Source organism: Lygodium microphyllum, chromosome 24 (genome assembly GCF_053477565.2).
Source record: "Lygodium microphyllum isolate KBCC chromosome 24, Lygodium_microphyllum_v1.1.10, whole genome shotgun sequence".
Classification (NCBI taxonomy): domain Eukaryota; kingdom Viridiplantae; phylum Streptophyta; class Polypodiopsida; order Schizaeales; family Lygodiaceae; genus Lygodium; species Lygodium microphyllum.
The window spans coordinates 65,203,216-65,215,286 of NC_141158.1; the positions used below are offsets into that span (position 1 = coordinate 65,203,216).

Genomic DNA, 12,071 nt, shown 5'->3' on the forward strand with positions numbered 1-12,071 from the left:
GTTCGAAGTGCACACATTTTTGCTGAATTTGTGGGACATCATGGGTAAGATCTTGTTGATCATTTACAGCATCATTCCTGCATTTTGAGGGATATTTTCAGCAGGTATTTGCTGCTGTCTAATGGGCATTCTTTGCTGTCCTATTGGTATATCCTCCCAGAATACAGCCCTTCGGGCCTCCTCTGTTCTTTTGGGCTGTTTGTGCATGCAATTTTCTTGAAAGATGACATCATTGTTGCATACTACTTTTCTTTTCTCGGTATCCCATAATCTATACTCCATTTCACCTTCATCACCATATCCTAGGAAAATACATTTACAGGACTTTGGCTCAAGTTTGCTGCGTTCTTCCTTGTGTATATGCACAAATGCTTCGCAACCAAACACTTTCAAGTGTGCATACGAAGGTGGCTTTCCCGACCACACTTCTTGGGGAACTCCTCTTCCGAAAGACCTGTTTGGTGAGCGATTAATTAAGTGTATGGTTGTCATAACAGCTTGTGCCCAAAAACCATGGGGTAAAGCAACATGTGACAACATTGTACGGACCTTGTCTTGAATGGTCCAATTCATACGCTCTGCAACACCATTTTGGGGCAGATTATGAGGAGCAGTAAGCTTCCTCTTAATCCCTTTGCTATCACAAAAGTCTTGAAAGGCTTTGGACACATATTCCCCACCATTGTCAAAGCGAAGGCATTTTGACGTCTTGCTGGTTTGATTTTCAGCAAGTGCCAGGAATTTTTTAAATTTATCCAAGGCCTCATCTTTGCGACGGATCGGATAAACCCAAACTTTGCGGGTGGCATCATCAATAAAGGTAATAAAATACTCATTTCCTCCTAGAGATAATCGTTGCATTTGACATACATCTGAATGTACTAACTCTTAAGGGTAAATACTTTAGAGAGAGAGATTTTTTGTGTGACGTTTGAGCATGTTTACCATAAATACAATTGATCACACTGTTCAAAATCAGCATACCTCAAAGATAGTAAATAACCCAAATGAGAGAGCACTTTCATTCTAGATTGACTCATGTGTCCCAATCGACTATGCCACAAAGAAACACTTGGCTGCTCAGTTATGGTGACAACATGGTCACACACACTAGATACATGCAGAGGATACAGAGTATCACTTTTGGACCCCTTAGCAACAATGCGGGAGCTCTTACATATTTTCCATTTGCTATCCCCAAAGGTAGTGTGATAGCCTTCATCATCTAGTTGCCCTGTGCTTATCAAGCTCTTCTTTAGCTGAGGTACATGTCTCACATTATGCAAAACAAACACGGAGCCATGTTGAAATTCAAGTTTCACATTGCCAATGTCTGCAATTTTACATGCATAGTTATCCCCTAAGTGGACAACACCACGCACTGCACCATTGTAGTCAGAGAACCACTCATGATGTGGTGTGACATGAAAGGACACACATGAATCAAGAATCCAAGTGTGAATATCATTCTTAGAATCTGCAATCAATGCATGTGCATCCAAAGAAGAAGCTAGAAGTACATCACCGTCATTGTCATTATCATGAGTGACTACATTAACCTCTTCTATTTTCACATTGCTCTTTTTGGCATGTCTGCTGTCCTTGTTTTCGGCCTTGTTGGCTTCATTGTTTTTGTTTTGCCCTTCTCTTTCTTCAGCTGAAAACAATCCCTTTTGTTGTGCCTCTTTTTGCCACAATGATGACACTCCACATTCTTTCCATGAGATTTGCTACGTGCTCTGTTTTCAGAACTGCTCTTATGGTGAAATCTGCCTCTAGTGTGTAATGCATTTCAAGACTTGTTTGTTGATTTATTCTGCCTATTGAGTTTTTCCATTAGCAAAGAACTCTCCACATCAGAATATAACAACTGAGCATTCGAATTACTCAAAACTGTCTTGAAAGTATCCCAACTTTCAGATAGAGTGCATAGCAAGAAGATAGCTTTCAATTCTTCATCAATATGAAAATCCAAAGCAATCAGCTGACTGAAAATTGAGTTAAACTCATTCAAGTGTACAGACATGGCTGTACCGTCTTTCATGCGAAAGTCCATCAGTTTTTTCAGCCAATAAACCTTACTGGCTGCACTTTTGTGAGCATACAATTCTTCAAGCCTTTGCCACATTGCATATGCTGAATTCAGCTTCTCAATGTTGAAGAGCAAGTTGTCTGACACTGAGAGCTCAATGGTAGAGCGAGCAAGCTCGTCCAAGTCATCCCATTTGTCTTGCTCCATGTCTGTTGGTTTGATTCTCTTTGTTTCGATGGGCTTTACATGTTTCCTCTGCACCAAGACATTATAGCATTGTTTTTGCCAGATTGCAAAATTATGGGCACCCTCAAGCTTCTTAATGTGCAAAAGATCACAACTGTCACTGTTTCCAGCCATAATTTGCAGTCCCAAATTGACTAACTAGTCACCAAAGGCAAGCCCAAATATGACACAAGTGACCACAATGCACAAGAGTACGAACTAGCATTGAAAATCCCAAGATTGTAGAAAATTTCAGATCTGCAAATGAATTTTCAGAATTAAAAAATGTCGTTTGCTGCACTCAAGCAATTTTTGACACAATTAGAGACCAAGCCAACAGTTATATGTGAAATCCCCAAAATTTCACTGCAATTTCTGCTCCAAAGGCATTCCCGAGCACAAATTTGACAATTTAGGTCAAAAGCCCCAAAATTTTTGAGGTTAATTTGTTCAAAATTGCATCAATTCAAGTGCCCAAGTGCATATACCAAAAGCAATTCTTTCACAAATTGATGAAATTCTGCAAAAGCCTCAAAATTTTCAGGTTCGGTGTGCACAAATTTCACTGAAATATGAAAAAGCCCCAAAATTTCACATGCAATTGTGCACTGATTTTGCAATTTTAGAGTCAGATTGTCTACTTCTGCATTAGAGTCCCCAAATCTAGGAAAAGCGCCAATTTTCTTGGGGAGAATTTGGCTTTGTGCCTTGGCGTGTGAACACCTGATGAAGGAAAGAAAAAAAAAAGATATTTCCTTTAAAAAAAGAACATTGACTTCTGCTTGCTCGCATGCCACGTTTGTGGCGATTGGTCGCAGCTCGTCCTGTGTGCCGTGTGCCTGCAGCCCGTTTTGTCCGCGGTGCGCCTTATCTCTTGCGGCCTGTTTCGTCTGCCGTGCAATGTGTCTCCTTCGTTTCGTCTGCCGTGCAACGTGTTGTGTCGCACCTGCCTGTCGAGCCCGCCTGCGACTTGTCTGTCGCACCTGCCTATCGAGCCCGCCTACGACTTGTCTGTCACACGCCCTGACTGTCATTCATCACCTCAGGTGTGTCACCTCACGCCAGTTACCTCACTCCTGTCACCCGCTCTGATGCCAATTTATTGTAGTGGAGTCTATGCGTGAGTTGAGCTAAGAGTGAAGGTGCAGAGAGTTGAGAGCAGTAGAGTGAGTGGGTGAGCACAACACAATGGGTATTCAGTACAATGGCTAATATACCACATTTTAGATTTTGAATATATATAAAGTACAAAGTGTAAGGGTGTGTTCACACCCGAACACAGTAAAAGGCACGGTGAGCCTTTATTCCCAACAATGATCCCTTTTTTTTTTTACAGTCACTCCATCCATCGGATAGGATAGAGCATCCATACTTCGCCCAACCAGCACGCACGGGCTCAAGGGACTTGTCAATCCTCTCTCTGTCCTCATTAAGTTTCTTGGTACGCATGTCATTGTATGTGACACCGTACCATCCCATTGATCCACTTTGAGAATATGGAAAGAGAGATTGCACTCAATTATGGTGTGTGTAATCTCTATTTCTGCTTGCCTTTGCCTCTCCTTGAGAAAGATGAGAGGACCAGAAACTTACCTCGTTGCTTGGGCAAGAGTGGCTTGTCTCTTGGGCATAGGTGCACCACTTGAATGGCTTTTTCTAGATGGGATAGAAGAGGCTCTTCCAACGGAGGAAACCATGATAGTTGGAGAGGGATTGTCTTCCGCATCCGAGACCTCATGATCAGGAGAGATCACCTCCTCACTTTCCCTTGAAAGGCCTTTGCGTCGCTTCAATGGCAAGTATTTCTGATGAAAATCTTCATAGACATTGTCAAGAATACCGGGGCATGGTGTGGCCTCCCCTTCTAATTTGCAAAGGTGGATGAGAAGGCGAGTGACGGGTGAGATTTAGAGCTTTGGGCAATACTTGCATTGCCACTTGCAAATGTTGGATTTCTCCTTCACTTGTTCGAAGTAGACACAATGCAAGCGAAAGGCCTCATGGAGAGGGGGTGCCATTGATGATGTATAGAGAGAGTCTAGAGGGTCATGGGTGGAGGGTGAGATGATTGAAGAAAGGAGTTGAAAGGGTAGAGAGCTTGAGGGAGTAGAGAGAGGTTAGAGCTTGATGGAGGAGGAGGTTGGAAGGGTTGAGAGGTTAAGGGAGGAGAGAGCTTGAGAGAGTAGGAACAATGGAGAGCTTGAAAGGAGTAGGAGGGGTGGAGAACTTGAAAGGATGAATGAGATGGTTGGGGGGGGGGGGGGAAGATTTTTATAGAAAGGGAGAGTGCTTTGGGGTTTAGGGTTGTGAGAGAGAGAGAGAGAGAGAGAGAGAGAGAGAGAGAGAGAGAGAGATTGGGGCTGTTGGCATAACTGGACCATTCAGAATGCTTTTCTTTTTGACTCCGCCTATAATGTTCAGCGGCATATTGCGAGGCTTAAGGGCCTCTTGTTTTGGCAGTTAGATCTTCTCCACCATTTTGATTTGCTCTCTAGGGAGGACTTACGTCCCTGGCATATGGCAATTTCCTCCGCGTCTTTGCCATGACATTGTAACTTGTAGTACTTAGAACCTCTTCACATGATGGCTTAGATTGTCGTCATGTATCTTGTAATCAAGTAATCTTGTATTTTTTTCGTAATTAATACAATTATATTTTACGAAAAAAAAAGAGAGATTTCAAATTCTGAAATTTGAATGGTGGCATTGTGTATATACGAGAGAGAGAGATGGATGAAATTTGAATCATGAGAGAGGGAGAGGAAAGGAGAGAGAGTTTTTAAACTTGTTAGTTTAATCTTTAATCTTTTCTCTTGAGTCTTTGTGTGAGAGAAAGAAAAGTTAGAGAGAGAGAAAAGAAAGATAAGAAAGAAAGAAAAGAAGAATAGAGAAGATTCAAGAAAGAAAAGAAGAAAAGAAAACGTTGAAGGAAATAGGGGGAAATGGTAAAAAAAAGTGACTGTTTGTTGGCCATAGGTGTACATGGTATGGGTAACGGTCGACCGTCGGATAGGGCGCAGTCGGCGTAGTTAGGCGACTCGGGTGAGGAACAGACCGGGACGAGAGTGGATAGGTCAGACGAGTTGACCCGTCCGTCGGACGTGGACAACCTTGGCAAGGATGCTCTTTAGATGCCTTGTGTAGAAGAAAAAGCTAGACTATGTGGCAAAAATTGAGATAGAGATATACTAGATATTTTGGGATGAGATAGCAAAAGAGCATAGAGAATGTTTTACAAGGGCAATCCCCCATACAAATTGCATTCCCTAATACTTGGTTCCATTATGAGAAATAGTTCTATGATATATTGAGCCAAACACCCAACCCCCACAGGCCCTTAGGCCAACGTGGTGGTCCTTCTTCACGAGTAAGATGGTTCGAGGCAATCTATAGACTATAGAATGGAAAGGCACAGGATGAGGATGGTCCATAGTTGCATTCGTACTATGTACGGACTACTTCGTTCGGTACGGTTCGTACTATACCGTATGGTACGTATCCGTACCAATTCCTACCAAAAAATAGTATTTTGAGCCTATGAAGACTAGACCACACAATATCTTCCAACTCCCAAGCCTTATGTTTATTATCATAATTTCAAGCCTCTCTTACTCTTTCTTGAATATGCAATTCCAAGTGCATCTCTTGCGTGCCTCCCCTACCCCCCCAAAAAAAAAGAAAAGCTAAGCCTTTCTCTCTCTCTCTCTCTCTCTCTCTCTCTCTCATACACTCACTCACACAAAAGAATGAAGAGACTCTTTGTCCATGCACCCTACGATTTGCTTTGTTGTATGATGTATTACATATATACTCCCATCTGTCTTCTAGTAGCACATTGCGCATGTTGTGCATGAGGTTTTGCCTTGTTATGCTCATGTATTCATCCTATTAACTCAAATGACATTGCTATTTTAGCTCTAAACATGTGTTCTATTATCTATAATACAAAATAACCAAGATAGACAAGGTGTTTGACTACATTGATAGGGGAGCTAGATCCGAAGCTAGCCTTGTTGGAAGGTTAATACCAATACTACTATATGCTGATGAAATTGTTCTCATTTCAGACTCACCGGAGGGCTTGACTACATTGATAGCGGAGGTGGATCCGAAGCTAGCCTATGTCGATGAAATTGTACTCATTTCAGACTCATCGAAAGGCTTGTAGCATCACTTGGATGCACTATATAACTTTTGCAGAGATAGAGATCTCACAATGAATATTGGGGAAACCAAAGCCATGGTATTCAATACTTTTGCAGCATGGGTGACACGATTTATGTATTAGTTTACATTTTGAGGAGATATAGTGGAGCATGTGAGAGAATATGTATACTTAGGAGTCACTTTTTTTGGCCCGAGATTTTCATTGAGGGGGGCAGCTAGCGTGAGGCTATGTAGCCCAAGGGGCCCTTGCGAGCAAGTGTACCCGCATACAATTTCAGGAACCTTGCACCAAACTATCGTTGTTTGACACTCTATTCACACTTATTGTCCTGTATGGAACCAAGGTTTGGGGTCACAACCTGTATCACAGATGATTGAGTCCACTCGTTGACCAAAGTGGCCTAGAGAGAGACTTTTATGATTGTTGGGACCGCATAGAGAGGCCATTGACGATGATGATATTACACATGATTAGGAGCAAGCTCTCCATCTTTCTCTCTATTACTAGAGCAAGTTTAGGTGCAGTACCTATGGTTGTGGAGGTAGTCTTTGTAAAGAAATACCCTAACATAGAAACATAAACAGAAACCATACGACAAGGCACAGACTGATAAAAGAACAGAGTTAGGGTTAGTGTAACCAAGAGACAATGAACACAATGAATAAATGAAGTGATATAACTACTCAATAATACGATGCTCAAACAACAAACACACTATGCAATGAATGAATACTGAACCTCGAACTCCTGTATCTCAAGGATCAGGGCAGGGGTAATGAGCTGGAGAATGTGTCGTACTCCGAACGGATCCCGAATCGTAGCAAGGCAGCCTCCGAATGTCGAATACCAGCAAACGTAGCAATGAGAAGTTGGATCTGATGCAGACAGCAGTGAGGAGAGAGAAAGATTGAAAACGCAGGCAACAAGTGAGAGAAAGACTAAAAACGTAGGCAGGACAACCTACAGGAGAGAGAAAGACTAAAAACGTAGGCAATAGGACTGTGATGATGTGGCAGGCTGTACGGCAGCAGGTCTGCACAAGAACAATAGTCGCCTAGCTGGAATCAGCTCCAAACTATGTGAAGAGGGCTGGAAATCAGGCGCCAACTGATGGAGACAGCAATGGATAGCTTTGGTTGAGATGTCCTCCGTGAATGGTTTGTGGGCAACAAGCTGAAACACTTGAAATCTGCAAAACGAGATTAGAGAAGAGTGGAGGGCTGGCTGCCTATTTATAGAAATTAGGGTTCTAGATCCTCTCCCACTTAACTCTCTCGATCCTCTCCCCATTTTAGGGTTCTGGCTAAAATAAGCCTAAAATAAGCATGTTTTGGGGCTGTTTAAGTGGTTAAGTGCATTTCTTAGCACAACATTCTTTAGAGTAGTGACTTCCTTACACAGGATATTGGAACTCCCATGCCACAGATATCCCAGATTAGCATTGACATTCTCCACTTTCTCCAGATAGCTAGTAGAGGCGGGTGAGGAATGTTGATACTCATAGATGGCAACTTGGATGGGCTTAGATGGGCTAGACATCAATTGGCTCCTTCCTTTTGACTATATCTTGGACTGTCCTACACTCCCCCTCAGCTGATCTGAGCTGAATTCAATCATTAGGGCCAATGTTCTAAGAGTTGAGTTAGAGAGGATCTGAATTGAGCTTCCTCTCCCTCTAGGACCAAAGATTGAGTTTTACTGGAGCCACTTCCTAATATCTCTGAGGATGGATTTATTGTCCGACCACAATATATGGATATGCACCTCTCCCATGGTATGAGGGCTGCTATTGGATAGATATGCTCTACCTCCCATCAGCTGAGGATAGAGACAGATAGATGGACAGATATTCCTTCAGAAGATAGGTTGTGCCAACTTTGTGACAGAGGGCCTGAGACAGAGGAACACTACATATGTAGATTACAATGTATTGTGACATACGGGGATTGCCTCTTCCATGAGGGCTTTGGACACCTCCACCATGTCATGGAATATGAGGACCGGAGATGTCTAGGGCTTTTTCTCTTGGAGCTTTAGAGGCACTGCACAACATTGCTACATGACAAGAGACGAGTCTATCCAGAGGGACGTAGGTAGAGTGTAGTGACGGATTTCTTCCATAGACCAGACCCCACATGCACTACTAGCTCAGTAGATATAGATTCATCCCGCCAAACTGGACCTACCTCATGTTGTGGAGACACACTAGACAGGGCCGTTGCACTTTGCCAAGCATGGTGATGTTGACTGGGTGGTCAATGTCAATTGAGAGGCCCACCATAGTCAGATCAGAGCCATCATTGTGAAATAGGAGACTCACCCCTCGACGCATTAGCAGAGCAGCCTTGGACCATATCATAGCTGGGATCATGTGCAAACCTTGAGATAGCTCCTCCTTTACTTCGTCAACATCCTTGCCCTCATCCACAACAAGGACATATTCTCCATCTTCAACTTTGTCACCCCCGTTCAGCCCCTTGTATATTATTGCTGTCTACCAATCGGTGCTCCCTTTACAACTAATGTCTCAGCCTGCTCCTCTCTTCCCCTTATCCAACACACTATTTAGGCCATGAATGGACCATAAAATTCAGCAGGTTGGCCAGCTGGAAATGGCGCTAAAATACAGGTTGGCCACTGCGATAACAGTCAGGTCCAGAGATGGCAGATGTGCCACCCAGACTGGCCTAAATGCCCACCTAGCTACCCATTCGAATACCCCTGAACATACTGCATAAACCCATGATGTGAACAATGGCAACATAAGAATGGCGATGGAATTAGGGTAGAGTAGTGAAGAGTAAGGGCACATGGATGATGAGATCAAGGATGGAGTGGCCATGCCCCAGGTGCCCTATTTATGGAACTTTTTGAGCCATTTATCATACCATTAAGTTCTAGAATATCATATTTCTGAATCAATTCTCTAAATTTGTGTTCTGGGGTTGTAGGAGAGCTGAAGAAATTCGTTAGTAATCATGGGATCAATTTAGGCTAAATCTTTGATAGCTTTACATCTTTACTGATGGGCTTATGAGAACTGAAATTACATCATAGCCTTGATTTGTGCTGGACAATTCCACTATAAAATCCATGGATATGCTAGTTCTTTTCTAATCATTTTTATCAAGGATGTAATAGTGTGCCTTTTTGTGCCATTGAGATTTAAGAGATGCTTCACTTCTCTGTATGCATGTGCACACACACTGCCTTTGTTTGTGATTTCTTATGTCAGCAAGACATCTGCGTAACTTACACAATCTCTTTGACTCAAGTTATGAGTGTTGTTTTCAGAAGTCCAGATCGATGCAAGTGTACACTGAGGTGTTGCTGGTACCTTTGGCTACTCCAGACTTCAGTATGCCTTACAATGTGATCACTTTGACTTGCACGGTTCTGGCACTATATTTTGGTTCATTGTTGAACATCTTACGGCGCAGAATTGGTGAGGAAGAAAGGTTGGCAAGCAGCAAAGGTACTGTGCTACTGTATTTCTCAAGCTACAAAGTACATGTGTAAAATCTCTTTTACATACTAACACTCTTACATTATGTGCTCTTCAGAAGTCTCAGCTTCAGGAAAGATTGAGCAGTTGCTATCAAAGTTATTTGGAAGGCGCAAAGAGATCTCGCGTTTTAAGCTCTCAAAGCCTTTCAAGTTCATTTTTGTTGCAATTGTGGCAGTGGCTGCAAACTACTACTTTACAACAAATTAGTCCACAATGTCATCTTACCGGCAATTTATTTAATGAAATTCATAGGGGATGCTGCATTTGGTCCAGAAACATTTCTAATGTTTCCAGTCAGGCCTCAGTGTGGGATAGATAGAGTTTCTAGCAAAATGGGTTGCAACTTCCTGCATGTGCTCACTGTAGTTTTGCCTATATTCAAAAGATGATATTTGAGGGTCTCTTGATAGCTCATCAGTCCACACCTCCATCACCTGTTACTTTTCTGAATCTCAAACAGAGAGGACCATTTTGTTCAAGTTTGTATATCTGCCGGCATTTGAACTGATACACATGCTTCCAAAGAAATGTGATTTTTTGTCTTGTCACAGAGGGTTGGCTTTTCATTAATCTATTACAAAGGTATTCATCTGTGACTCTGGCTTGTTTGCTGATGTAATTGTCAATGAAGTCCCTCTATTCAGATTCTGCTGGTAGAAAAAAGTTATTGCATGTGCTGAGAAATGGTGTACAATTTAGTAGGAATCTTAGTCACAGAACAGCTCAGCTTGATTGCATGATAATGACCAAATGAGGCCAAGCATGATAGTTACCAAGTGCAGTTATAGCCAACTTGGCATTTTTTCAGCCACCTTCTTGGCCTACATCTGAGTAAGTTTCAGGAGCTGCAGTATAGTTAGCAGCACCCACTTTTGTCCCATATGATGTGTACACCTGACCAACTGTAGTCCAATGAACATAGCTGAGCCAGCATAGCCCCTATGAGGAACTAGCATTTCTACACCTTGCCAGAGTCTAGTAAGTGGGGTGGCAGAGGTATTAATATTCCTGTCTGGCATCCATTGGTATAATCTATTAGTGAAATATGTCTGAAGGATTGAAAGGTTTAGTAAAAACTCAGAGGCTTTTGCTCTTCATCGTCTGATTCTATGAATTGCCAACGTTAGTGAAAGCATTAAAGGCTCCCTGAGGTTCCACTATCGCCTTGGCTGCAGGTTCTTCACAATCTGAGTTTATACACAATCTGGCTTGTATAAGTGGGTAGGATTATAAGATAGTGGATTTGAACTGATAAGTTGAATTATAAGACTGAAAGCTTATGTGACAAAGGAGTAGAAGAAGATGAATGCAATAAGCAACGTGATGGTAAGGATGGAGGCATGATAGGAGTTGGGAGTATGAAAGTTAGACCTTCCTTCAACCTCTCATGGAGTCACTAGTCGCTGATGGTGATGATCGTGAAGATGATGAGAGGGGGTATGAGGGGGGTATTATAAGTAGGTGAGAGGGGATGGAGTGTTGCACTTAGAGAGCTCTTTGCATCGTATTGAGGAGCCATACAATTCTTGAGAGAGTAGTTTTTCACGTTGAATACGGCTCTACCCCTAACACTTGAAATTGTCAAAATTTTTTACTGTTTGAGGAGTTGCGATTTAATTTTCTGTCACTGGCATCTTCAGCCATGCAGAAGTTTTATGGGGAATCCAGTAAATTGCTTTCTTGGTGGAAACTTGATCTTGATGGCTTTCAACTTCAGTTGGAAGCATCTTGGAATACATGTCTTAAAATAAGTAGAAGGGATTATAATGTAATGGATACATTACACCTTTACCCCCTTCGAGAAATGGAAATAGATGTCCTCAGCTTGAGAGAAATTAGGGTTATTGTTTTTACATGGGTGACTTCGTCTATCCAAGTGGTGTTCGCTTTGGGATAAATCTTTCCATTGTACAAAATATTTTCATAAGATATGAGATCTTAAGCGTTTCTTCCTTATGCAAAGAATCCTTTCTAGTTGTGGTTTGAGAATTTCTTGAGTTGGCATTATAATATGCTCATCCTCTAGAATATGGTCTAGATTAGGCACATACGGTTTGAGTGGACTCACATGAAATACAATGTGGACCTTGAGATGATGTTGCAATATGAGTTTGTAGGTTTCTTTACCCATTGTTGTG

The 12,071-nt window shown here is 42.2% G+C and overlaps 1 protein-coding gene across 3 annotated transcripts in view; it reads left to right on the plus strand.

Annotated features, from left to right (window-relative positions):
- Nucleotides 1-10,522, plus strand: part of LOC148015173 (GPI transamidase component Gpi16 subunit family protein) — a 78,564-nt gene extending 68,042 nt beyond the window's left edge. The window contains exons 4-5 of one of the 3 annotated variants that reach the window (XM_087665094.1): nt 9,723-9,900; nt 9,989-10,522. In XM_087665094.1, the coding sequence (XP_087521220.1) occupies nt 9,723-9,900; nt 9,989-10,140 (330 nt within the window). In that variant the 3' untranslated portion in view covers nt 10,141-10,522. Of the gene's footprint in view, nt 1-9,700; nt 9,901-9,988 lie in introns of those variants that run through there. The other 2 variants (XM_087665093.1, XM_087665095.1) reach the window with 2 other exon arrangements.
- The last annotated feature ends 1,549 nt before the right edge of the window (nt 10,523-12,071 follow it).